The sequence below is a fragment of the Vanellus vanellus genome (assembly GCF_965231255.1).
Source record: "Vanellus vanellus genome assembly, chromosome: 5".
Lineage (NCBI taxonomy): Eukaryota > Metazoa > Chordata > Aves > Charadriiformes > Charadriidae > Vanellus > Vanellus vanellus.
The window spans coordinates 77,806,374-77,833,706 of record NC_138910.1 but is presented as its reverse complement, the minus strand read 5'-3'; the positions used below and the strand labels follow the sequence as shown (position 1 = coordinate 77,833,706).

Below are 27,333 nucleotides of genomic sequence, written 5' to 3'. Positions count from 1 at the left end.
AGCTGCCCCCGCGCCCCCCCTCCCCCCCCCCCCCTCCGGGTGCCGGGTGTGCGCCGCAGAGTGACATGTTTCCTCCCCCTCCCGTCTCCTCACGTCTGCCTATGTCACGATAGTCGCCAGCGCCGAGGTCGGGGGGGGGTGGGGGTGGGGGTGGGGGTGTTCGCTTGCGTGAGGGCTGCCGGGCGCTGAGGGCAGCACCCGAGGGCGGCTCGGGGCTTCAGGCCGCTGCCAGAAGGGGAGGACAAGGAAGAGGCGGGTGGAGCCGGTGGTTCCTCACTCTGAGGGGGGGAACGGAGGCCGCCGTTCGAGCCGGCGGGTGAAAACGCCCGCCGCCCGTCCCCTCGGCGGGGCTGCCCGGTGCCGGGAGCTGCCCGGCGGGATGGCGTTTCTGTGCCCCGTGAGTAAGGGGCTACCGGCTGGGAGGCCTCTGGTTTCGGTGTGTGTAGAGTCGTTTTGTTTCTAGGCCGGGTGCAGCAGACCTGCGCCCCGCTTTCAACAGCGAAGCGTTAGCAAAATGCTCAATAGATCCCGGTTTTCCTCGGTGTGTTGAACGGCACCTGTGGTCAGGAGCACAGCACGGAAAGGGGATGATGCACACGTGTCTTCCACAAGGGACACCTGGAGTCATTCTGATCTGGTGGTAATAAAAGCAAAAAAAAAAAACAACCCTCAAAATACAGTTTTAGTCTCAGTGGCATAAGACATTGACTTTTTCACAGTTGGAAGCAGATTGGTACCTTAAAACTGCAACAGGATGCAGTTGTAACTGTGACAATTTTTGTGCAATTCAGCTGTTGGCCAATACATGGTATCTGTTCAGATGAAATGAAGAAATGTCTCGGAGTTTTGCGTTTGGGTGGTTTTCTTAATACCTATTTTTTTTCTTTGTTTCAGGGTAACCAACCAAAGAAGTTATGAATATCATCTGTGGTCTCAAGTTGCCGGGCAGGAACTGTGTTTTCTTTCATTTGACTGCTTTGACCAAACAGGGAAAATGCAATAATAGGTTTTACACAGGATATTGCCGAACTCAAGTCGGTTGTACACGAGAGAGATGCCAAAGGCTGGATTTGAGTGGAAATACTAGAAACTGTTTTTTGACTGGAAGCCCTGACTCCTACAGAAACTTCATTGGTAAAGGACAGAGGTGTCTTTTGAATGTCTCAGATATAGAAGTATACAAGAATGCACACCACAGTTCAGGAAGGTTTTGCTTCCAGTCTTCTCAGCTATTGGGGGAGAAGACCACATACCTCCAGAGCAGTTCTGTAGGGCAACTCCCACATTGTTTTTCTGCTTGGAACATTCACATCATCAGATCTTTTCACACATCACCATCATTTCAGGCTGCACCAGTTCCTCTTCTGTGGATTATTGTTAAACCAGCTCAGAAATTACTTGCTATCATTCTTGGCAGGTAAAATACTACCTTACTTCCTCTCTCAGTGTTAAGACTCTATTATGCAAAGATGTGTGCATGAGTTCGTTGTTTTTTCTGGAGAGCGGTAGGTGTATTCGTAGTGTTTTCATTTTAATATCTGTACAAAATTTTGTAGGAGCTGGGGCCTAGACTGACCGTTTGCTCAAAGAGAAGTTGTTTCCATTATCAGAGGTGTTAGATGTATCTTTTGCTCTTCTCATTCTCATTTACATGTGGTAGAGGGAGATGAACCAAGACACTAAGGGGCATTTCTTCTTCTGTGGGAGGGAAGAAATGGAGTGGAGTAGAAGCCAATTAGAGTATAACGTTCCATAAGCTCTTATGTGGGGTGAGACTGTAATACAGAATACAGCAAGGGCAGACAGTAACAAATTCCTTTTTAACTATGTCCTAAGTTGCAACTGTTTGTATTTTACAGGAGCATAAGAAATTGGTGGAAGGCACTTCCTCCTAATAAACGGGAACTTTTTAAAGAAAGTGCAAAGAAAAATAAATGGAAGATACTCCTGGGTGTTAGTAGCTTAGGAGTTTTATTTGTCATGTTTTATTTTACTCACTTGGAGGAGACACCCATCACTGGGCGCGCGCGACTGTTGATGTTTGGAAAAGAGCATTTTAGGGAACTGTCACAGATGGAATATGATATGGTAAGATTTTAAAAAATAATCAGAATATTCTAAAATTGTTAATGCTTTTTTAGTGAAGAGATAGTCCAATTAATGAGATGGGCAAACCAACCTAGTTGTGTCCTAATTTGTTTTGAATTTCATGCTCAGAACAGTACAGAGCACTCCCATCAGTTAACCCCTCCTCTTGTCCCCATTCCCTTTCCATCAGCAAACCATTCAGGGACGTGTGATGGTTGAAGAACACACTATATGTATGTAGCAAACGTTTCTAACTTCTTGTAATATTACAAGAAATATAAAAAGCTGGTAGAAGTAATAAGAGCAGAGATAATAGGTACATGCTCAGATCTGTCTCATTTTCTGTGCTGATTTGAGCATTCTTTGGCACTTGTTTAAGGTCCTTTCTTCTAAGCTGTCACCTTCTAAGGTAGTAATCTCCACCTGCACTCAATTCTACTTAATTTTCATTGGATCAGCTCTTTTTTATTTAATTGCTTTCTTTTAAACTGTCCATTGTACTAATTTCTGTAACTTTGAGTGCTGTGATTTTCTGTTCTGAAGTCAGTGAAACTTCATAATCCAGACACATACAAATGTCACTGTATTCCATCTGACGGAGAATGTGAGATAAGAAGGCAGCAAAAGAAGTACGAGGATATATTCAAATTACATCTTATGTATAAATTTGTCCACCTTAGGAATTACAACAGAAATGTACAGATAGAGAAATATTATAAATTCAAATTTAAATTTGGGAAGGTATAGAAAGGTTTGTCAAATTGTGATGCCGATGTTAACTGTGTATTAGGAAAATGCCAGATACAAGAAGCTGTATGACCAAGTTTATACTATCTTATTTTTGATCTGTGGTCAGTTTACTTCCTTTTAAGTTTATTAATCCTTAACTTGTGGGTCTGAAAGCCTCAATCTAATATATTGGCTTTGGCTATATGAAAGAAAAATGTATTAAAATTAAAACTTAGATTTAATTAGGGTATATATAGCCACTAAATTAGTTTACCAATAGTCATTTACTGTGTGTTCGTTCTGCATGGCAATCAATGAATTTTTTTATTTTTATATTTTTTTTTAGTGGATGGAGGAATTCAAAAGTAAAATGTTACCTGAGACGGATGCCCGCTATCAGGTTGTGGAGAGAGTTGTTGGTCATTTATCTGAATGCAATAAGGACATTCCACAGGTCTCAGCGCTCAAGTGGGTTATCCATGTGGTAGACGAGCCAGGTGTAAATGCTTTTGTGCTTCCAGTAAGTTGAACTCAATATAAAAAATATTTGTAATATTGAAACAGCATTTTATTTGTGTCTTCTAATTAATTTTCACTCTCTTTTTGTTTACAGAATGGCCAAGTGTTTGTTTTCACTGGATTGCTAAGTGCAGTTTCTGATATTCATCAGCTGTCTTTCATTTTAGGACATGAAATAGCTCACGCTGTGCTGGAACATGCAGTAAGTATTTAAAGAAAGTGGTCTTAAATTCTTAAATGAATTCTAATTATTTTAGTTAAGATTTTTCCTATCGCTACCAGCCAAAGTTTCAGTGTGACTCTAATGAAAAATTAAGTTTGAAGTGGAAGTATTCTGATACAGTATATCCTTATTACTTCTATAGTACTTAGTAACTGTCAGAAGTCCTTTGGTGGTCAGTGTTAGCACAAAGTCTGCTAGTGCCTTTTTTATAACTGTATGGATGGATTATGGCTCACTATTAACAATCATTTAGAACTTAGTCTGGAGATGCCCCTTCTATAGCACAGGCGTAAGGAACTAGAGGCACTCAGCAACTCGGTTTGTTACTCCCAGACTCCAGGAATCTAGGAGTTTACAGAAGTGGATATACTTTAATAAATTATTCTAAAATACATTATATTTTTCTTATAGTGACATTCTAAAACTGTGTGCTCAACTCCAGAATGGCCAGAGCTTGATTCTGCATTTACAGACGATTGCTTTCACAGACTTAATTTTTCCATATCCTGACGTGGATGTATTGAAATTGGTAGTTCTTTGTCATTTGAACAGAATGGATGTAGTAATTTTGTTGTGCTTTGTAGGTACAACTATGGAAAAAAGAGGATGGTATGCAAATATGGCTCATACTTTTCTAGATTGGCATGTTTTGCTAGGAAGCGATTCTTTTCTTCCAAATTGGTTTCTTTGTGCAGGTCGTTTTAAAAAAATCTTATTTGTTACCTATCAATCAGTTTGCGAAGACATAATCATAGAATCATTTAGGTTGGAAAAGACCTTTAAGATCATCAAGTCCTACTGTTAACCTGACACTGCCAAGTCCACTACTAAACCATGTCCTTCAGCACCACGTCTACCTGTCTTTTAAATACCTCTAGGGATGGCGACTCCACCACTTCCCTGGGCAGCCTGTTCCAATGCTTGACAACCCTTCAGTGAAGTAGTTTTTCCTACTATCCAGTCTAAACCTCCCCTGGCACAATTTGAGGCTGTTTCCTCTTCTCCTATCACTTGTTACTTGGGAGAAGTGACTGACCCCCACCTCTCTACATCCTCCTTTCAGGTGGTTGTAGAAAGCCATAAGGTCTCTCCTCCTTCAGACTAAACAACCCCAGTTCCCTCAGCCTCATAAGACGTGTGGTCTAGACCCTTCGCCAGCTTTGTTGTCCTTCTCTGGATTCACTCCAGCACCTCAATGTCTGTCTTGCAGTGAACGTAGTATTTGAGGTGCAGCCTCACCAGTGCCGAGTACAGGGGGACTTCCCTAGTCCTGCTGGCCACACTATTTCAGATAAGCTTGTAAACGTAAATATCCAGCTAAAATTGCAAAGCTAACCTGGAAATGGGTAAATGCATTTTAAAGACAATGGAAATACAGCAGAATTGCTTTACTGCACCTTGTATGATTTTGGATGACCAACAGTTCACGTGTTAGTTTCTTGGGATCAGTTGAGCCACCTAACTTGTTAAACTTCTAAAAAAATATTTCTAATAATAAAAAGAACTTACCTTGTATGTATGGAACCTGTGTCACCCAAATGGCACAGAGATAAGTATTGAATGATCTGGCTTGTAAGGGCTTGGATCAACTGGTTTCCTGTCAAATAGAGCTCTGAAAAACAGAAGGATTTCTATTTCTTTCTTCAAGTTCTCTTAATTTCTGAAAGTAAAGGAATGCAACAGAAAATAAAGAATAAATATATTATGCTTAATGTCTCCTTACTGCATTAGTGTTCCCGTCTAAATGATGACTATCTCTTCTCAAATTAATGTAAAGAACAGTCTTCTAGGTCTTTTTATAGATTTTTAATTCCAACTGAGGTGTTTGATGGCCTTTCTACTAAAGAACACTGTCTGCATGCTGCCATCATCTTATCTCAAGCTTTGAATCTCTCAAATTGGGAGGTATCCAAAATGTATTTGTTCCAGCTGTGTTTATGCAGTTGGTGTGGATTCTAGATTGAAAGTGCCTTGTATCTAACTGGATTTTTTTGTGCAAGCTGGTGAGCTTGTGCTTGCCCTCTTCCTGTGAATGCATAGAAAAAAAAATGATTTTTACAGTGATTCCAAATTCTATTATGTTCTAAAGAAACGTCAGACAGTAAGGAATGAAAATGGGACAATTTCTGTTTGCAGGCAGAGAAAGCCAGCCTGGTTCACTTCTTGGATTTTCTATCACTCATCTTTCTCACTATGATTTGGGCCATCTGTCCCCGTGATAGTTTGGCAGTTGTTGGCCAGTGGATTCAAAGCAAGTTGCAGGAGGTAAGACTGACATTTCGTATTATTCTTCCTGAGTTCCATGGAAAAACATTTTTAATCTTGGGGAGATAGTACCACTGAAGAGAATGTTTGGGGGAAGATGCAAGAGGAGAAATATTATAAGTAAAAATTAATATTTAAGTATGTTTTTGAATGAAATATGTTTTTATAAATCTGCATCTGCTTTAGTTGATATATTTTTTCATTTGTCATCTTGAAGAACTTTAGATTTCCCTAAATGACTGTATTTAGCCAAACAGGCTCTGAGTACCTGCTTGCCAATGAAGTTAGCTGGTTGTCTTGTTGAAACGTATCTCACCCTTTAAAGTTGTATATGTTTAAATGACATGTTTTTATTTTGAGTAATTGTTTCAAAACCAAATAAAATATATGGAATTCTTTAAATACATTGTTAGTGGTAAGATAAGAAAATTCAGAATCTAAACACTCTTTTAAAGTATAAACCATGCTATAATGAAACTTAGTGAAATAATCTTTTCACACAGCATACATTCCAATAAAGTAAAATTCAGAGGCTTTGTGGTGCTGTTTTTCTTCCACAGTCTAATTTACTTTCTGCCTCTGGAAAGTTACTAATCAATTTCTTTTTTAAAAAGTGCGTTTGGTTTTTTTTTTTAAAGAAATTTTGCTTACATCATAATACTTGAATCTGAATTTAAGTGAAAGAGCTCTTTGATTTCTTTGACTTCTCTTGGTGCTTTTCCTGAGATTTCCCCTGGTTCCTCAAAACCATAAAATTAAACATAACCAATCTGTTTTGGTAGTTCTTATGCTAATTGGTAGGCGTGTGGATTCTGAACATAAATTATCTCTAAAGAGCTTGGATATTTGTACAAGTAGCTAAGAAACCAATATATTGATGAATGCTAGCCAGCGTTTTGAAGAACTGAATTTGGAAAAAGCAAAGTGTGAATCAATCCTGAGACTGCTTGTAACTTAGATAGCAAGATTTAACTCCCTGTCAGCATCTTTTCTCCTTTTCTAGGCTAACTGCAACTGATATTTTGGCATCGTGGATTGGTGTTGTGTTTTAGGTTGCAAATGGAATCTGAGTTGAGGCTCATAGTCCTAGTCTGCTATAGAAAAGATCTATTGTATATGAGATATTGTACAGCAATGTCCTGGTTTAAAACTCTGATCAAACTCATCTTCAGTAATGTTAAACATACCCATATGTAATGCAGAATAAATAAGTGGTTAATACTGGCAAAGCTTTCATCCCATGTGCAAAAGATGCTGAGTAGAAATTTTTGTTTCTGTTAGTCACCCAGGAGTGCAATGTCTGTTTGCTTTCTCCAGACAACGTTTGCCTATTGTGCTTATGTGAAAACAAACCTTTCTGCATGTTTTCTCGGGGTGTTTCTTTTCCTCTTCTTCCATAACTGTATTTTATTTTTTAAAGTTTTAGCATTCCACTCTATGAAAGGGTTATTTAAGCCATGTTGCAGTACTTGCTTCTGTTTCAGTATTTGTTCTTCTTTTATGTCCTCAGAGGCTTAACTTTTTTTTACCTGCTGACTATTGTTTGGTTTTTATTATTGACTATAAGTAATTTCCCGTGACTCTTTGTAGGCCTTTTGGCATGCTAGCTCCAGTTCTGCTTTTTTCTCCAAAGCTAGTGGGTTTGCTTGCCTTAAGAAATTGTTAAGTTCTCTTATGGGATTCATTCATGGTTGTTCTTGAGTCATGTATTTCTGAACTGAAGCATGTTGGCTTTGGTTTTACAGCAGCAGTTATTTTATATGGGAACTGAAGCCTAGGAATTTTTCTTGGAATAGCACAAAGCATGACTCTGAGTTTTACTTATGCCCTGCACACTGCTATGTACAGTTACAATACTTCATATTCCCTTTCTTGTCCACCTCACACCATCAGATTGTATTTCATGTAGAAACTGCTAATTTTGGAAAGTCAACTTAGCTGAAACTTCCTTTTCTTTAACATACACAGACAGCTCTGGTAAATGATTTGAAAAATCAAATCCATCTTTATTATGTCCAGTTTCTGAGGAAGATTTTAGATCAGAGTTAAAAGATCTAATTTTTCATTCCAGCACAGTCACAAAAGATTTTTTTTAAAAATTAATTTTTCAGTAGCAGATGAATAGTATTGTGTGCTAGATGCCTCAAGACTCTTCAATGGGACCGCTGCTGAGACTTCATTGGCTAGAAGCACACTGTGAAAGACGGCCCGAGTTTTCTCAAGAGATTCAGATTATCTTAAAGTTTTCATTTTAGATTTGAAGAAGAAACATGTAGAACTCTCAAAAATTGCAGAGGATGCATTTAATGAAATCTGGATAATGATCAGAACATAACAAATCTGGAACCCTACTTGGTCATAAGCTGTATCTAGTCTAATGATTGCTTTATGGAATCACATGAGAATCTCTTTAGGCTCCTATCTTGTCTGTGACGGGCCAGTAACGGAGTCATAGAGGAGCAGCAATTATAGGGTGATAGTTTCTTCAGATGCCATCCATGCTCCCGCAGTTGACAGCATGGTTAGGCCCTGAAATAAAGATTCCATTAGTGTTGTGTTTATTTTTTAGAAATACAACCATATTTTTGTAGTATTGGAATAGACATACAGGTGAATAGTAATACCCTAGTGCTCGACTCTAAATACAAATACAACTGGAAGAGGGTAGATGTAGAATAGATATTAGGAAAAAAAAAAAATTCATTCTGAGGGTGGTGAGGCACTGGAACAGGTTGCCCAGAGAAGCTGTGGCTGCCCCATCCCTGGAGGTGTTCAAGGCCAGGTTGGACGGGGCTTGGAGCTACCTGGGCTGATGGGAGGTGTTCCTGCCCATGGCAGGGGGGTTGGAACTCGATGATTTTTAAGGTCCCTTCCAACCTAAACCACCCTATTACTCTGTGAAAACTATTTAAGGGGTAAGAGTTTAAATGCTGATCTCTTTATTACCATCTTGTTGTTGTCCCAGATTTCTCTTTCTAGATGGTCTATTAAGACACATGCATTCAATTTCTGAGTTCCTAAATTTCTGCAAATCTTTTTAGATATGGATGCTACCTCTTCTTATTTAAAATTGTTGTAAACCTCCCAGAGTAGACGACCACAGCTGGTTGTAACTGAAGAAATAGAAAACTGCCTGCTTATGTAAGCCTCTGTTCCAGTTAGTGCTTTGGGTAGTCCTGTTGCCAGTTTCATTTCCTGGTCTGAGAAATGTTTAATAATTAAACAAATAGTTTATCTGACTAACTGGCAAATGGTACTTCAGGAATATATGACAGAGTAGCCAGGGATATCTTTGCCATTTAGTGAATATATGCACTCCAGTAGACCCAGGGCACTTTTCAAGATAGTAGAAATACATATTCCACTTCAAATAATGACTTTATCTTCAGAGGATTATAAAAATAAATTTATAATTGCAATATTTTAGGTATATAAGGAAATCAAGAATTTAGAAAGTGACCTTGTCTGTGCTTACTTATAAACCACTGTATTTGGCTTGAAGAGACCTGTAGAGGATCAGCTTTGGTTGGCTTTTATTTTTGACCTAGTAAAGAAAAACTATCAATACTACTTTAGAAGCAAAAAGTTACAGATATCTTAATATACTCAAGAGACTGGGCCACTTCTTTTGTGCTCTTTGTTTCTGTCTGGTTTTAATTTTTTTTTTTTTTTTTTTCTGGAACATATAAGGAGGAGGTGTTTCTTTAACCAGGTAAAGAGCTGATAAAACCTCTTTCTCTTCACTAACCACACACATCCCCATTCTTCAGTTGATATTTCCTAATCGATGCCCAGACCAGAATGCTTATCTCTGCAGGAGCAGTCTGTTTTAACAAGTCCTGATTTGCATTTACTATAACCTGATATACTATGGCAAGGCTGCCCAAATCTACACAAATTATATATACCAGAAGATCCTGAGTTATATGACCAAATAAACATCTGAGAAAACTACCACTGAATTTTAGTGTGTTTTACTGCAATGTCATACGTGAGAAAAAAGGGAGAGGAGTTGCTCAGATTTATGTTTTCTAGTTTGATTTCTCAAGGGCAGTTTGCAACTTGTGTTGGGGGATAATCATGACAAAGGAGGGTTGTTTTCATGAAAATGTTTATGTCTACATTCCTTCCTGTGGGCTGTTTACCATATGAAATAGATCATATCAGGTTTAAAAGTTTAAGGAAGCACTGGAATTTTTTACATGCAATTGCTACAACAAAAATCTTAATGCCAATAAAACAGTGAAGTGAAAAATGCTGTGAGACTGGCTGATGAGAGGGACCATGGATATATGTATAATTTTAATTAATTTCCTCTGAATACAGGATCAATGAGTTACATATAATGAACTTAAAGATTACATTAAGAAAATTGATACTGATCACATGCAGTGTGAACATGATAAACACATTTTATGATGAGAAGGTTAGAAAAATAGCTACAATGCTCTAGCTTTGTAGATATTCAAACCCAAGAAATAGAGCTTCAATGTTCTTCTTTGCAGTTTATGTTTGATAGACCGTACAGCAGAACATTGGAGGCTGAAGCTGATAAAGTGGGACTTCAGTTTGCAGCAAAGGTAACTACAACTGGTTTGTTTTATTACCGATTTACCAGACATTTTTCAGTTTCTATTATAATCAGAGGGAGTTTCACACTTCATACAGAGGTAAATTGTGTGTGGGAGGGTTCCCAAATTTTTGAAGATATGTAGATTAATGAAGTAGTGGGAAATAAAACAGTTTGTAGGGAAAGACAAAGTCATTCTGGCTAAATTATATGGAATAAAATTGAAGTTGGTAAAGTTGTGCATTGTTAACTGCACAGTGCACTTTCTATGTAGTTTATTAGAAGAAAAAGCCACATAAAGAGGAAAATGCCAGATAGTGAGCTTCTGTAAGTAAGATCTGTTTAATTGTATGTAAAGATATAAAGTGCTCTTCAGCTTTTTGTTTTGCTTATTTTCCATGTATTGTGAGAAGTTCTGAGGAATGATTTACTATATTGTCATGCACCTAAAATATTCTGATCTCTGTTATTTATTCTCACAACAATACAGCAAAATTTAACAACTCTTTGATATTGTGATTATATTTTTTGTGATTGCTAATAATTATGAAGTATATCAATATTGTTCTGGTATTTAAAGAGTTAGCCTAAATATAGCCATAAAATAATGTGGCTTTGCTAAAAGAAGACAAAAATTTGGTCAGAAAGTGCTCAGCATTTTTTTCAATCACTGTTTGTTCCATCCCTGTGGATTTTAGTTCTAAATTAAAGAAACTAAAGGAACTTTTTCATTTCTAGCTAAGTGCAGTAGAGCTAGATAAGTTAGATAACTGTGAGAGCAGCACCATCTAGTGTTAATATTTCATAAGGAAATTTTCCTTAGTAATTATTAATATTTCTTCAAGGAGGAGTTTTTAAAATTCTGGACTTGAAACTATATTCACTGCTTAAAGTCATCTAATAATACAATCCATGAAAAAAATGTAATTGCTGTGTGGGTGCTCACTACTTTGCCATAACTAAGATGTAGGACCATACCAGAAAGAAACAAGCAAAATGGTATCTCAGCATTTTTCTGCTTGTGCAGATAATATTTTGATGTGAATAATTTTAAGAAATAAATTCAAAGGATAAAGCACCACTTCTGTATTTTGGGGGAAAAAAAAAAAAAGTAGTCATTTTCTTACCTTCAGAATACTCATGTCTTTTTTTTTCTTAAAACTGAAAATTAATGTAAGAAATCTTGTTCTTCTTTCCCCTCTTCTTAAATGCAAATATAAAGGAGTCTGGTGGTGGTATACAAATGCCATTCTTGAAGTTAGTATTCCATGACTTTCTATGGTTAAATATATACTTCTATGGAAAGAGATAGGAATTCTGCAGAATTGCTATTGTAATCTGTTGTGGGTTACACAGATCACTCTTGGAAAAGGCAGTGTAATCACTTACAGAAAAGCCTTTGCAGTTCATTTTTAGAGATCTTTATATTTTTGACTCTAAACCTCTTCCTGTAACTTTACTTAAATCTGTGGAGATAATTAATTTATTCTTCTGCTGCACTATGTCTAGCAAATCTAACATACAATAAGCAGCTGAGGTTTTTTTTGAAAAACAAGTACGTGCCAGAAATTGTGAATCTGTTTTTCTCCTGAATTGTCTAATTCAGGTCTAAGTTTTTTAAGGTGGGTGGAGTTACATATATGTTAAAGGAATGAATCCAGTGTCTACCTGGATGATTTTTTTTTTTTTTTTTACTCCATTTAGATATTTTAGAACAGCGTTTCCTGTCAGGTATGAGGGGGACCATCTAAATAAGTTTTAGAGATTTAAAACTTAAACAATGTCTTTTGTAATTCAATATCCATTAGAATGTGTATTGTATTACTTTAAAAATATAGTGATGTATATATTTCCTCTCTCTTTTCAGGCTTGTGTGGATGTACGAGCAAGCAGTGTATTTTGGCAACAAATGGAATTAGCAGAAACCATTCAAGGGCAGCCCAAGTTACCAGAGTGGCTCTCCACACACCCTTCTCATGAAAATAGAGCTGAGCACTTGGACCGGCTTATCCCAGAGGTGAGCAGAGTTGAAGGAAGTGTGTCTTTCTCTTAGCAAGGTTGCTGGAATTAGTTCGGTATTGATTCACGAGCTACTTTGGTATTGATTCATAATCTACTCTTTTAGCATTGTGCTTGTCTTTCTCTTTATCCTTACAGAAATTTTGTTACAAAGCTCTCAATCTTAAAGGTTTTATTAAATGAGGAAAAATTAAAATAGGAGAGGTAAAATGTAATTATATTCTAGGGGATGTTTTCTTTTCTGATTTCTTATTGAAGCGTAGTATTATAGCCCTAGGCTGTCAAATAGAGAATGCTCCATCCTCTCCTGGTTCTCTCACTGACGTGGGATTAAATACCCCTCGAATAACTGTGCCTCAAAAGAATGTCAGATCCCCAGTAGAAGATTTCTTAGTAGCCCTAGTTATGATAGGTCTCTGTAGATTTTGCAGCCTGCTTTTTTCTTCACATCTCTTTTCCGTCACATTAGGGAGTAAATTTTACCCCACTCCAAGGAACCTGAGCTAATTCATGCAATTGCCCATCAATCTGCAGTCTTTTCTTTGTTCTTTTTTTCAGACTTCCTCTCAGAGGAATGCCAAGTGGATAGTGACTTGGGGATTCTCTTAATTTGATGTGCTACTTGCTGGTAGCTTAAGAACAGAGAACTGTTCCAAGTTTAGTAATCTTAGTTTGTTTACTATTTCTTTAAATAGTGGGGGTTTTAACTACAGAAAAATAGCATGGATTTGCTTTTGCCTAGTTTTTTCTTTTTTAAAAGGTAGCGTTAAAGCACTTCACAACAGCACTGTTTTTCAGCAAGCCAAACTGTGTTTGGAAATTCCCTTTATTATAACCAACTGGTAATTTCTTCTTTTTTCTCTTTCTTTTTAAGTTTTCAGTCACTTTAACTCTTTCTCAATTTCAAACTGTAAAGGCAGTTGAAGATTTATTGGCAGAGGGAGTACTAAAATGTTGAGGTGTTTGCTGATTTCAAAGGAGAAAAGAATATTCATGAATCCTTTGATAAGAATGAATGCAGTAATTCTAAATAATGGCATAAAACAAATCTTTTAATATATACAAATTCTGTACTTTGCAAAAACAGGTTGTGAGACTGTTTTGATGGATCTTTTTAACACATTAGAGCAGCTGAATGGAAAATGGTATTTGTTGTGAAGCCTCAATTTTAGTTAGATTGAACACAAAGGGTTCAGGATCCTTTGTTTTCATACAGTTATTGACTGGCTTATAAAGTGGTAATGAAATAAGTTACTTCTAATGTTTTATCTATCCCAGGACTGAGCAAATAACTGAGCAACTGTGTAGTCGTGTTATTTCTGTCTTGTCTCTTGTAGTTTAGCAGGTGGTGCAACCTTCATCTTTTTATAGCCACTGTCACTTCCAAGAGCCATAGAGGCGAGGAAATTTTCTTCCAAAAGATAATCGAGGAGGAGATGTTTTCATTTGCCTTTTCCCTTAAATATTCTTTGGAGTAGGATGTGAAAGCAGGGGCTGAACACTTCCTGTTTTTAACAGAAATTTACTAGATAAGTGAAGTTAATACTACAAAAGTGGAATAAAAAGGAAAGAAGGTATGTAGACTTGTTGGGGGCTTTTTTGAAGCGTTGACTCCCCTTGATCTGAGAGCTGCCTTCTTGAAGCTGGATCTCAGATCTTTAAAGAGAGTCCCAGGACTTGGTGGTTGTTCAATGTCAGTGCCTTTTTGTTTCATTGTTCACATACTTAAAGCCTTTTAAGTATGTTTGCCATATATTAATGGACATTAGATATTCAGAGGCCGGGGGAGAAGCCACATTTTGGAAAGAGCCTTTTTCTTTCTCTGGTGTCTCTCTGAAGAATCTATGCTTCTTAGACTTAGTGTCAGATCCGCCATGAGCAAGAAACAAAGGTTTAAATCCTAGAAAAAAAAAAACAAACCCCAAACACACCTCTGTTAGGTTTTACCTTTGTATTTGACTTCGAATATTACTTCAGTTGAAATTGCCCTTCCTCTGAAGATATGAATTAAATAGTCAGGTTTGTATTGATACTGATAAATATTGTTGTGTGTCACATGCTGATCGTTCTGAAGCTGAAATGGTTTTCAGGACAATATAATATCTATTATTAGACCAGCTTTTCTAGCTGGGGGTAGTAGGGAGAAGTTTGGGACTTCTCAGGCCACACAGATGTTTATCTCCAGATTTTTAAGCAAGTTCACAGTAAGGTGTAATCACACAAAGTGAGAATTTTTCTTCAGGTAGTGAAATGGACTATCTCAATGAGGTGACTTAACAGTCTCAGGAAATGTAAATTAAAGCAGGAATATCACAGGGGTTCGCATAATTAAAACTAATTTGATTTGCTCCCTGTCTTTTAACTATCTTCATCTGTTTTTCTGAACAAGTTGGAAGCTAGGGCCAAGCTGAGGAATTAGTAAACAAGAGAGCTATAAGCAGTGACGAAGTATCACTGTCATGGAAAGGAAATAAAGGAAACTAAAAAGATTTACCATGTTTTTAAAGGATTTCCCACTCAGACTGGGAGAGATTTGGATTGTAAACTGGGAAAACAGAATATACTGTTGAATAGGAAACTGAAATCTGGTAGAATTCCTACGTGGAAGGTGGTGAGATTCTTGGTAAAAGTCTATGCATTTTATTTTCAGAAAAAGAAATCTGAAAATATTTTTGTATTAGTGGGAAGGATGCTTGCCATTTTTCTGGAGAGAAAAATTGTGGAAGTGTAGTGCCAGAGAGAAGCTACAGGATCTTCTAGTTCATCTCTGAATCTTTTATTTTAATGTTCTCTGACTTGCTGCAGTTCGTCTACCTTTTTTTCTAGTATGCTGTCCAAATAAAGCACTGTACATCAGCTGAAGCCTCAGCTATACTGAATAAAGCAGAAGGTTATCTACTGAGCCTTGCTTGCAACACGAAAATTCATCTTGACGTGACATTTGCTTTTTTGGCATCGTGTTGTTGGCTCAGATTCCATTTTTGATTCACTGTAACTCCTGTTTCCCACTCTTGTGGAAATGCTGTGTTGAGATCATTTCAAGAGTAATACTAAGTTGGGATATGTCACCTCTACTGCTTCTCTTTTGTTTTCTAGGTCAATTAACTTGTCAAAAAAAACATAATTTACTTTGGCAAGATCTGTTCCTGTCAAATCTGCATTGGCTGTTCATTATTTTTATTATTGTTTGTGTAGTTACTGTTTATTCCTGTCTGCTGCCTTTTGGGATATTGAAGATATATTTATTTTGCTTTCTTTTCAGAAATAGGTTGGTATATTTGCCTTTTGCTTATGATGTGAAGATCACTTCAGATAGTTTGGTGTTTTGGGTTTTTTTTTTGAGTTGGAAGGGACCTCTAGAGATCATCTAGTCCAACTCCCCTATTAAAGCAGGGTTGCCCAGAGCACATTACTCAGGACTGCATCCAGGCGGGTCTTGAAAATCTCCAGAGAAGGGGACTCCACAACCTCCCTGGGCAGCCTGTGCCAGTGCTCTGTCACCCTCACCGTAAAGAAGTTTTTCCGTGTATTTGAACGGAACTTCCTCTGTTCTGACTTGTGCCCATTACCCCTTGTCCTGTCACTGGGAACCATTGAAAAAAGCCTGGCTCCATCCTCCTTCAACCCACCCTTTAGATACTTGTACGCCATAATAAGGTCTCCCCTCAGCCTTCTCTTCTCCAGGCTAAAGAGTCCCAGCTCTCTCAGCCTTTCCTCTTAAGGCAGATGCTCCAATCCCTTCATCATCTTAGTTGCCCTTCGCTGGACTCGCTCCAGCAGTTCCCTGTCCCTCTTGAACTGGGGAGCCCAAAACTGGACACAGTATTCCAGCTGTGGCCTCACCAGTGCAGAGTAGAGGGGGAGAATGACCTCCTTTGACCTACTGGCCACACTCTTCCCTATGCAGCCCAGGATTCCATTGGCCTTTTTGGCAACAAGGGAACATTGCTGGGTCATAGATAATTTACTGTCTACAAAAAAAAAAAAAGTTCTAGTACTAGAATGTATTGATTAAGCCCTATCAGTGTGAAAACTTAAAGGAAAATAAGAATAAAAAATACTGACCTGTGTTTCTGTCCTCCACATAAAGTTAAGTATTTTGTCACCATTTTCCTTTTCTGTGCCAACAGAAGCAGTGAAAGATTTGAAGTATTAGCTTTATATAAAGGTTGCTTTTCTTCTCCATCAAGTAACGTATCTATCTGTTCTTTTAATCATCTTTTTACTACTATTCCATTTGTAGAACCCGTTGTCTTCCCTATTTCTGCGGATTGTAATTAATTTTGCAACTCAGCATTTCTTTTTTTTTTTTTTTTTTTTTTTTCTCATTTTTTCCCCTACATGCTTGTGCTATTTCTTAGTTTTTGTCAGAATTGCGAGGTCAGGGCCCTGCCAAGGTAATTGTGGTTAATACACAAGAGACTATAACCCTTGGCCTGGTTTGTGGATGAGAGAATGATGTGACTTTTATACTGAGAGCTCTGTCAGCCCAAGAGGTAGGATGCACTCCAAAAGACTGTGAGGGGTCGAGATGCAGCAGTTAGCCTGGTATCTGTGACAGTGGTGGAGGATTAACACTAAGAGCTAAAAATTACCTTTTTTGTGTTTGTCTCTGCTGGTAGGCTTTATATGAAAGCAATAGGATGGGGCGGACCTCCCCAATTCTTATGCCTTCCCCCCCTCCCAGCCCATTGCCGGAGGTGACTGCAATTGTATTGATAAGAAAAACAGCTTCACCTTTATTACTTACAAACAATAGTTTTGATGTTTTATTTGAGATTTCCTGAACGTGTAAGCACGCAGGTGGTCTTTATTCTGAACAGCAGTACTCCTCTCTTAAAGTTAACCTGAAAAGAACAGCATGAAAGTACTCTCAGTTCCCAGGTGAATCTACTTACTCTAGCTAGTTAACCTTGCCTCAGTTCCGTCTGTCTTCTTTATTGAGAGCGCTCTTCAGTATAAACACTCAATGAAACACCTTCTTACTATAATATCAATATGCATGTGCTTCATTAAGAATGCTTTTACTTGTCCTCTTACCCAAACTGTCAAAAACCAATTTACTTGAGCAATATTAAATTACCAGATTTGAAGTTGCTGGTGATTTTGGAAATACAGTACGGCTGACCGTGTTGTGCTGTTTTATCTTTCAGGAAAAATTATATTGTAAGCTCCTCAGCCTGTTGCTGGCATCTTAATGATGTTACAGAGCTACTGGCACAAAACAAAATAGCAGCAGTTAACTGAGCCAGGGAAAGAACACTCTCTTACTAGGGTTGAATGTTGCACAGCAGTCACAAATGTACATACAAAGGCTACTTTCACTAGAGTCTGTAGTCATAGCTGTCTTTAACAGTGAGATGACATGTCAACATAGCTTTCCATTCTCATAACTGTAGTCTTCTTAACGGCACGTGAGTTGATGGTGTTGAGTAGATGCCTTCTACCCCCTTGGACAGCTTTATGTCTAGCAAGAATGCAAAGACATCTACAGAGGAAAAACGTTAACTCTGAATGTTGTTTATTACCTTTGCTGTTGTGACTTTAGTATTTTAGATAAGTGGAACTGGGGAAATAGGCCAGGCACTATATAGCCAAGAAAACCAGAGATATAAAATTGCTAAATTAGTTTAAAAGAGGATTACGTTGCCCTTTCCAGGATACAGCCTGAATCTTTGCATTTCCATTTGCCTTGAATAATGCTGCTTGACATTAATGCAGTCTTGCAGCAGCTTATGTTCTGGAAGAGAACAAGAGTTTTGGTTTGTCATAAATGTCAGTTTAGAAATTAATTGGTCACTGAAGCAGAAGAGTGTTCAGCAGTACAGTTACATTTGGTGACTACATGGACAATCATGCTGTAGAAAAACAAATATTGAAAGCTTTATTCATATTTTTTTTAAAGTTAGACAAGAGGAATATTTGCATGCCTAATCCAGACTCGTGTATCCAGTAACTTGAATGTTAGATTTCAGCATGAAACAGCTGGAGAAACTCTTGCTACGTTCCTGGAACATGTCTTTTTCCAAAACCAGTTGTTAAATTTAAATTAAATTTGTTTCTAGCCATTTACAGCGAACTCCTTATCAGTTCACTGTAATAAAGTTAGGGAGAAATATGTTTTGGTACCACCTTATACAAAGAAGTGAGTTAAGAAGCTCTGCTCTTCTGCTTCCAGGGTCTCCTGTGGAAGAATACTAAATTGTTTCAAAATGATTGGCAAATATTTATGCACAGGTATACTGGAATATTTGATTTGATATTTCAGCCAAATCTAGCGTATATAAAGCAGATTAACAATTTCTGCTCTGTTTTTTAAGTGCAGTGCTAGGACTGCCATGAATACTGTGTTACTTTCTTCATCCTCTTTAATCCATCTAGAATGAATGAATCAACCCATGCTTTCCAGTTACAATCCCTGGTACTGGTCAGGAGGCACCTGGCTACAACTCGGGACAGGTCTGGCCATTACTTTTCAAGAATCCATGGTTATGGAAGTGGAGTGGAATAAAATATGCATTTGAACTTATTTTTGCATGAAAGGGTTAAAAATAAAGCTTCATGTTAATCTGTCCATAGTTTTATGCTGTTCGTAGAGGCTAAGATACAGGTAATACTGCATAAAAGAGATTGTACAACAGTGACCATTGATTAATGCTAAATATCAGGTTAGTTTTTGTCTTCGTGTTTTCTTGCTGTTTCATTTTGCAAATCTTGAAAAAAATAGTTCTCAATGGAGATGTAGAACCCTCTAAAATTCTATGCGTATTTTCCTATATGATACATAGGATCTTATTTTTCTTGGTTACTTTAAATGGGTCTTGTAGGAGAATCTGTGGATACTAGTAAGTCTGTGTACAACTGCTTGCAAAGTACTGCATTGGACTTAGTTGTGTGATATCCATTGTTAGCTCTAAAACAAGCTGCCTGTTTGTATGGACTAATTAAGGTATGTTCAGCTTTGTTAAAATGAAGGCCAACTTAAGCATCCTTTAAATCAGCTGACTCTGTACAGTTTTATATCAATTTCTCCACGGTGCCTTGAGACATTAAATTCATCCATTGTCATACCTTGCTCAGATTGCCCACGAGCAGCATGATCTGGGGGGAGTGTGCTTGCCCTAATGGTTTTTGATTCTCTGGGAAATTTTTTGGCTCCTTTGTGCCTCTACTTTCTAATCCATGGAATGGAAGCAATGGCATTTAGTGAGCAGGAGTAACTTAAAGTTTGGTCTCTTAGCACTAATCTTTTTATCCAGATAAATGTTTACATTCTAGAGACATTATTTTCTCAGAATACTTGGAAGCTATGTATTCAAATGCTTCTTGGAGATGAGATCACTTGTGTAACTGGACCTTAACTGTATTGATCAACCATCTGGATCTCAATCCTGAACAGTTAAAGGTTCATTATCTTATTGGAGATTTTTCTCTCCATTTTTGAGTCAGACATCTATATGTATAGTTACTTCAACAATAGAACATATCTGATGAAGTAAATCGTTCACAGCCCTCTTTTTCATTCTTGATGCAGCATTTTAATTTACATGTGAATGTAAATTTGTTTACAATGTAAATTTACATATAAATTACACTTAATGTAAATTCACATTTAATTTACATGCGAATGTAAATTAAAAGGTAGAAGGTACTGCTGGGAACAAGTATCACATAAAATAGTTGGAGAACTTCGTATCTATTTATGGTGTACCTTTTAGAGTATCCATTCAGTGAGAGGCTGTCTGTGGAAAAAAAAAACAGAAACATTTTCATTCTTCATTGTTCCCTCCCCCCCCCCCCCCATTGTTTTACCATATTGCTACATTTCTTCTCAGGAATTCTTGGTTTCTGTTGAAAAGTTGTTCAGTAACATCTCAGACTCAGTATTATACTCACTAAGCTTTATGTGCAAATGCAGACCTTACTGGAAAGCCAAATCATTGACTGAAACCTTTTTTGCTTTTCTTATTTAAATGAGCTTGATTTGTTTTCCTATGTATTCACAGGCTCTTAAAATAAGAGAGAGCTGCAATTGCCCATCTCTTTCTGGACCAGATCCTCGCCTCATTTTCAAACTTAACGTGCAACGTCTCCTGGAATCGTCTAAAGATCGAGAAACCCCAAATTCTACAAACCGAGATCTCTCAAAACCAAAACTGGATTTTCCTCACACTCAAAAAGTGGAAGACATGCCAGTAACTTTTGCTGTCAAACCTACAAACTAATGATGATAATTTTCACTTTTTATGAAACTTGTGGTCCCTGAAGGTCTGTCTTATAACGCAAATTTGTCTTTGAACCATAAAGAAGATGTAGCCACTCACATTCTATGTTTCTTTTATGTGATCTCTCACTCAAAGCAATAAGGAACCATTGCGCCCACACAAGAAGAGCAGCGTGTTGGAGCAGAAAGTTTCTTATTCATCAAGAGTTCCTAAAATAAATCGCTTCTCAGGGGAAAGATAATCTCATACAATCCAGTCACACAGTGTAATTTTCAGCTTTATCAGGCTCACCTTGATCAGAGGACAGATGAGCCAGAAGCGTCCCTAAAGCAGAGGAAAAAGTACAATTTTCATCACTTAATTTGTCTGGTTTATCTTGCTGTAATTTGGGTTAGATCTGTTCAGCTTCATTTGAGAAATAATGAGGAGAGCTTACCACCTGTTCCACATATAGAATGTTTAAAAATATTAAGCTGAGATGCGATAATAGCCTATGGGCTAGATACCCCCCACTTAATTAGGTGGATTTACTGCTGGGATTTTTCTTCTTTCTAAGGCATTTTAGAATATGGATTGATTCAACATTTCAAAGTAACATGAAAGGGTTGCACAAAGTTCAGTTTTAAAAAAAGGAGTTAGATAATTTTCAAGGAAGTCTTTCTTCTGAAAAAAACCCACTGTATAAGAACCACTGTTTGTAGCTTTGCAAGGATGGCTGTTGCCTTTTTTAAATGATCAGGGTGCCTTATCAGAGGCCGGTTTTACTGCAATGACATTTGATTTGGGCCTATCTATTTGGATAGAAGATTTTGCTGATGTGGAGATATATCACATAGGAGACAAGTATAACAAGATTCTTTGATTCTACAGCTTTTGCAGCTGTACCTTGTCCTGAAAAGTGACTTCTCTTCAGGAAACTGGCATCTAATACTTAGCATCCCCCCCTCCCTCCAACCCCCCTGAAGCCACACATTTTATACCGTGGAGACCAATATGCACAATATAGGTAAAGCTCTACCTTTCGTCATGAACCAGCCAGTATAGCCAGCATGTTAATCTTTGTTTGCAACGGTTTGAGTTATCCTTGCTTTGCAGTTGACAATACTGAAATGTTGGTCTTGCAGGAAGACATAGAAAGAGGCAGCAGTGAATGAAAAAAGACCAAAACCAAAACAACAAAAAAGAACCACCGGAAATCCCGTTCCTTTATCTGTTAAGATGTATTTGCTATTAGGGTTTTTTGTTACTCATATTAACACAAAAATCTGTTTCCTGTATGCTAGGGTTTTACATGAAGGGGACATTCAAAATATTTTAGTGTATTGTATTTTGAAACATTCTTTTTTTATATATGGCAAGGGACAAATTTTATCATATTTCTTCAATTAAAGCAGAATGCAAGCTTTTAAAAAAGAAAAAATAACCTGTTCAGTGCTGCCAGTGAATACAGTTGGAAAAGACTGTGAAACAAGTAATTCCTTTATTGACTTTGGTTGATGAACTAGGGACCTTTGAGAAATGCCAACAAGTACCTAACTTATCTCAATTCAGAGGTAAGTTGATGTATCTGTAATGTTGATGACTCTAGGTCTGGTTATATAGGTCTAGATTGGCTGCTTATTGCTTACAAGCTGGTTTTAAATCTCTGCTCAGTACGCCTGGCAAGAGGCAGAAAGTCCATCCTGACCATTATTCATCCATCCATTTTTATTCTTAGTGACAGGAGTTTTTGTAACAGACGTTCAGTGATGTGTTGAAGCATTTGGACATTGTCACCTGAAGGTAAACAGAAAAATATACCATTTAGATTTCCCTGTGGACCCTATAGTTTATACTGCAACACCAAGACTCCAACGCTGCTGCCTCTCTCTCGCTCCAGTGTCAAAGCTTGTTTTGTTATCCAGGGCTCCTGGTTGACATGCGACTTGATGCTTCTGTCTGTTAGGACTAAGGAGAACACAGAAGAGTTCTTTGTAGCATTCGAGACGAAGTATGAAACTACACGTTTCATATTTCTACTATCTGTTTTAAGTGGCTTAAGTATTGCAGTTTATTTTAGATCAACAAAGGGCTTGTATACTTTTTCCAACTACACTGGTCTAATAAAACGTATCTCTCTCCTTACAAACCTTGCATATGCATACACTCACATACGTATGTGTGTATGTATACAAAACACACACGCAAACACAAGAGTTAGGCCTCTACACTAAACCACTGTGGTTTTAAAGTCCAAAATGGGATGCTGAAAATTTCAGTTTTGACTTTACATATTGAATTATCTCTAATATTTTGCTCAAGTGCTTTGGGAGGGCTTTCTTCTTTCTGCTTCTCTTGGCTGTCCAACACAGAAAATGCTTTGTGCTCATCTGCCTCTTGGAGGACACTTTTTCCTCAAATTGTTACCGAATACTATACCTCACATCTGGCTATATTGTCGAAGTATTTTCTTGTTTGTTTCTTGAACAGAAAAATCACAAAAATGTTGCTTTCCAAAGGTTTGGCAAGCTATAGTAAAAATTGCACTTCTAAAATTAAAGAACATATAATAATTACAAGAACTTGTGTAAATATATAATAATATATTATTATATAGAACATATCATATATAATCTATAATATATTAATATATTATTAATCATAATAATTAAATTTCAGAATATATCCCTTAGGAAAATACTATGGTTGCAAGCTTTTAATTGCAGAAACTTTTACTGTAGAAACTTTTCATTGCAGTTGTGTGACTTAGTATGTCACAGGAAAAATAGATCTAGAAAGATCCTTGAAGGAATTCAGAACTTGAAAGACGCATGTCATACAAGAGGGAGAGTAGTGGCTAAAATGAAAGAAGGTAAGATAGATCAGTAAAAATGCATCTGCATTTCCACCACCAATACTGCATGCTGTACTTCACAGCTGCCTGTTGAAAGACTAAATATATAGTACAAATGTCACTGAATTTCTTTAAGCATTTACTGTAGTAGGAGTGTTGAGAGATTTGATAAGCAGGGGATGTGCATTCAAGGCAGCCCTGTAATAAAAATGGCTCCTTATAACTTCTGGTTTGTCACGTTTACTTTTTTTTTTTTTTTTAACTTGAAATGCTTAAGTGCCAGGAAAGCAAAGCAAACAGCTGTTAGAATGCTCTTTGTTCTTGAATTCTGTTTGTAGTCCTTAAAAGAGAACAATCTTGCAAGCTTGATGCTTTTTTCATACATTATGTAGGCTGCCAAAGCTTTTTTTTTTTTTTTTTTTTTTTTTTTTTTTTTCTCCAGTGTGGTGTTTGTATCTCAATACCCCTGGTTGAAAAACTCTTTCCTATATAATAGTGTGTTGTAAGCTATTTTACTGCCATCAAAATTCTTTCTGCTGAAAATCCTTGTTGTTTTTCCCGGTTTTGGGAGCTTTTGAAGGAGGAGTAGGATGATCACAATGTGTGGTTGGTAGTAGAGGTAGCAGGGTAAGAATTTCCTGTGGGTTCTTTATTGCAGAGTGTGGTTTAGTCACCTGCAGTAAAGACTGATATTAATAACTTGTATTTCTAGATCACTTGAAGCACCTTCTAAATACTCATGAAGTTTTACAATAATACCTGCATAGGTGAACTTTCTAACAGTTTTATTGGAGATACTGAAGCTCAGTAATATGATGATGATTTTAGCAAAACTTCTCAGAAGATCAGTGAAAAAATCTGGAGCTAGAACTTTGGCATTCTGAATCATTCGTTAACTTACTACAGCACACTGCATAATGTCTGTGAGTCTAAAACCAGAGTCCTCATAGCAAATTGAAGTGATAGGCTTTGGGTGATTGTTACATTTATACAGTTTGTCACCTTCTGATGTGTATCTCCATTGGTTGGATATACCTCTTTATGCATACTTAATTTAAGTACAGTTATTTGTTCTTGATGTAGTTATTTCTTAACTATTTTCTGAGTAAACTGCTTATTGTTTCTTTTTAATGCCTATCATCACTAAGGAGCTGATACCTAAATCTGTTGACGTGGTGGTTATTTAATCTCACATTTGTGGTTCTACCACAAAACCAGGGCTTATTATGTATTTACTGTCACGTTAGCTGTAAGATAATGCTGCATAGAAGTTGGCTACAATTATTCCTTTCCCGTACCCCTGCACAATCTTTTTCTCGTGCTGCAGATGTCTCTGCTAGAAGCCACAAGGGCTGCTGAGAGAGGAATCAGGATAAGCAGAATGGTCTCTTAAATAAGTCAAATAAAAGATCGAGTTGAATGTTCTGCCTGTGATAACTTTATTGCTGGGGTTAGCAATTGTTGGCAGATCTGTAAAGAGAACTGACTGGATGTCTCCGGTGTCCCTCATTGCTGTCTACACGTATTGCAGGCATCCAGGAAATGTGCTGTTTGATCTTGTGGAGCCTAAGGCTACGTGCCAAACATAGGCCTAGCACAATATTCCTGGCTACCTTGTTCTGGCTGTGCTGGTTAAAGGCTTTTGTTCTTGGTACGAGCCAGGGGCTCTTACCCTGATTTATGAATGGATGCAGAGGATTGTTATCTCCAGCACATAAATTTATTATAACTCTTAGACTCAGCTGAAATTGAACCTGTTGACCTGGAAGTGAATGGCTCCATAACATTTCATTAATCCTTTGAGTTGTTTAATTTCTGCTAATTTGATGTTTCAGATATGATCTTCTCTACAGATATAATGGCTTAATTAGTATACATTACATGATGTCTCTTCACACTACAGCGTGTACAGTATTTATCCACTAGAAAAATAATTCAGTAGAGCTCAATTATAATAGATTGACTAGAGCATAAAAGTTGAAAAGAATATGTACAGTAGTCATTATATTTTAAGCATAAACATTTTTCAAGCAATCATCTATTTGTTGATATCTATCACCTTCTAAAGATGATTTTCCTAAACTTTTGTTACAGCTTACTAAAATAATTTAAAATGGGATTCTGATAATACTGGATTAATTAGCAAATCATAACCAGCATTTGGTGGGACAACAGTTGATAGGAAACGTGATGTGTAACTTAGTCACCTGTAGAATATCCTTAATCCAGTCTTTCATATTGCGGGAGACCAGCAAAACAGATGTGAAAATACAAGTTTGAAGAATAACTCACTATTTGATATGGTTGTCTTCTATATCTTAACTTGATAAAACCACTGCTGGCTGAAAGCACTTTTTGGTGACAGCTTTGGAATGTGGTCACTTTGCTGCTGCCTTCCTGTGAAAAGTAAATGGAGGCACAGGTGCGAAGAAGCTCTGATAGCTCATCTTAGAAACACTTAGTTTAACAAGTGGGAGTAAAAATTTTGATTGTGGCCCATGCTGTATGATCTGACCTGCCTACTTTTTCCTTCAGCTTTCACTGGCATGTAGATTTTCATGGGAAAGGTGTTTGTTATAAGTTTATTGGCATATATTGTGGTCAGCCTTGTGGTCAGTCTGTCTCTTGTCATGGCAAGTACAAAGACTGTTTTCCAAAGTGAGTTCCATAAAAAATGATACAAGTTAGGGTTTTTTTTTTCCTGCTCATGAGTGATGTCATGGTCAAGGCCTTCCAGTTTCTCTCAGGTTCTTATCATGCCTCTTCTGCACAATACAATGTAGAAAATTCATCAAGTGCCATAGAAGCAGGGTGAGCAAACCAGTATCTCAACATCAAGTCAATGTGAAAAAAAGTGTGTAAGGTGATCCATGCGTAGGCAAAAAAAGCTACAGAAAGTGCTAAATGGGCTGAAAACTTGGTAAGCCTCATAGGAAGCTCTAAATTTCCTGTGCCAGTTTCATTGCAGGTTCTTCATAGTCTCAATACCACTTTTGACCTTCTCAAAAGGCTGTTGAGGTCAACCAGGGGGGCCGCAAAAGTTGCAAGAATTTGCTGGAAAAGTGGTATTTCTCAACTCCCTCACTGCCTAATTTCTAGAATTGCATAGAGGATTGTGTGTTTGACCCAATTGTCAAATGAAATATTTTCCCCAAGCTTTTAAAGGGTGTTTTTTCATGTAAGTATTGAAGTTGGTTTTCTGTTGTCAGATCAGTGTGTACAGAATAATACCCAAATTTAGACGACTCCTGCCCCAAGCCAGATGCTCCCTCTCCTACCACACTCTGCATTCTAAAACTTAAGTTAATTAAACTTATCTCTTTTTCCCTCTTAGCAACATTGTTCTATATTGTATATTTGGACTATAAAGAATCAGAGCTCCTTATTCCTGCCTGGGATATATTGTCATCAGATTTATTCCATACCTGTACGGAATAATTAACGGAGCAAATGATGAAGGAATAATGTAGCAAAGTTGCAGCAGCGTGATTTGTTAGCCACAAGGTGGCAGTTGGGCTGCCTGAGCCGGTCTTGAAACTGATGCATTGCAACACCTTCATTTTTAGTCTGGCTTTAGTAAATTATCAAGGTGATTTTTCCTTTCAGTGTTAACTGCAATGACTCTTCCCTAGAGTAAACTCGAAACATCCTCTTTGTGAGCCAGTGAATCTCAGGTGGTTCTGTTGAAGGCTTTCAGTTCTTTGGGTAGCAGATAACTTTACAGAAAGCTGCCGTCTGGCAAGCCTTACTTTCCTTTAGCAGAAATGATCAGAAAGGAGTTATTGACTGACTGAAAAATTGTACATGCGAAAATTAAGTGTGCACCATTGGAGTTACACTTGTAGCAGCCAGTTTTGAGCCC

The 27,333-nt window shown here is 37.4% G+C and overlaps 1 protein-coding gene across 1 annotated transcript; it reads left to right on the top strand.

The window, feature by feature from the left end:
• Positions 1-340: 340 nt before the first annotated feature.
• Positions 341-20,736, top strand: OMA1 (OMA1 zinc metallopeptidase). Its single transcript, XM_082483710.1, has 9 exons — positions 341-397; positions 895-1,417; positions 1,860-2,088; positions 3,164-3,337; positions 3,431-3,538; positions 5,696-5,824; positions 10,330-10,404; positions 12,262-12,411; positions 20,420-20,736. The coding sequence occupies exons 2-9, from the start codon at positions 915-917 to the stop codon at positions 20,636-20,638; spliced, it is 1,587 nt and encodes a 528-aa protein (XP_082339836.1). The 5' UTR covers positions 341-397; positions 895-914; the 3' UTR covers positions 20,639-20,736.
• Positions 20,737-27,333: the final 6,597 nt, after the last annotated feature.

What these genes read in the sequence shown, in the direction of transcription:
- OMA1 (XM_082483710.1), top strand. Translation starts at nt 915, where the DNA reads ATGAATATCATCTGTGGTCTCAAGTTGCCGGGCAGGAACTGTGTTTTC. An exon ending in CTTGCTATCATTCTTGGCAG is followed by an intron (nt 1,418 to 1,859) that starts GTAAAATACTAC and finishes TGTATTTTACAG; the next exon opens with GAGCATAAGAAATTGGTGGA. An exon ending in ACGCTGTGCTGGAACATGCA is followed by an intron (nt 3,539 to 5,695) that starts GTAAGTATTTAA and finishes TTCTGTTTGCAG; the next exon opens with GCAGAGAAAGCCAGCCTGGT.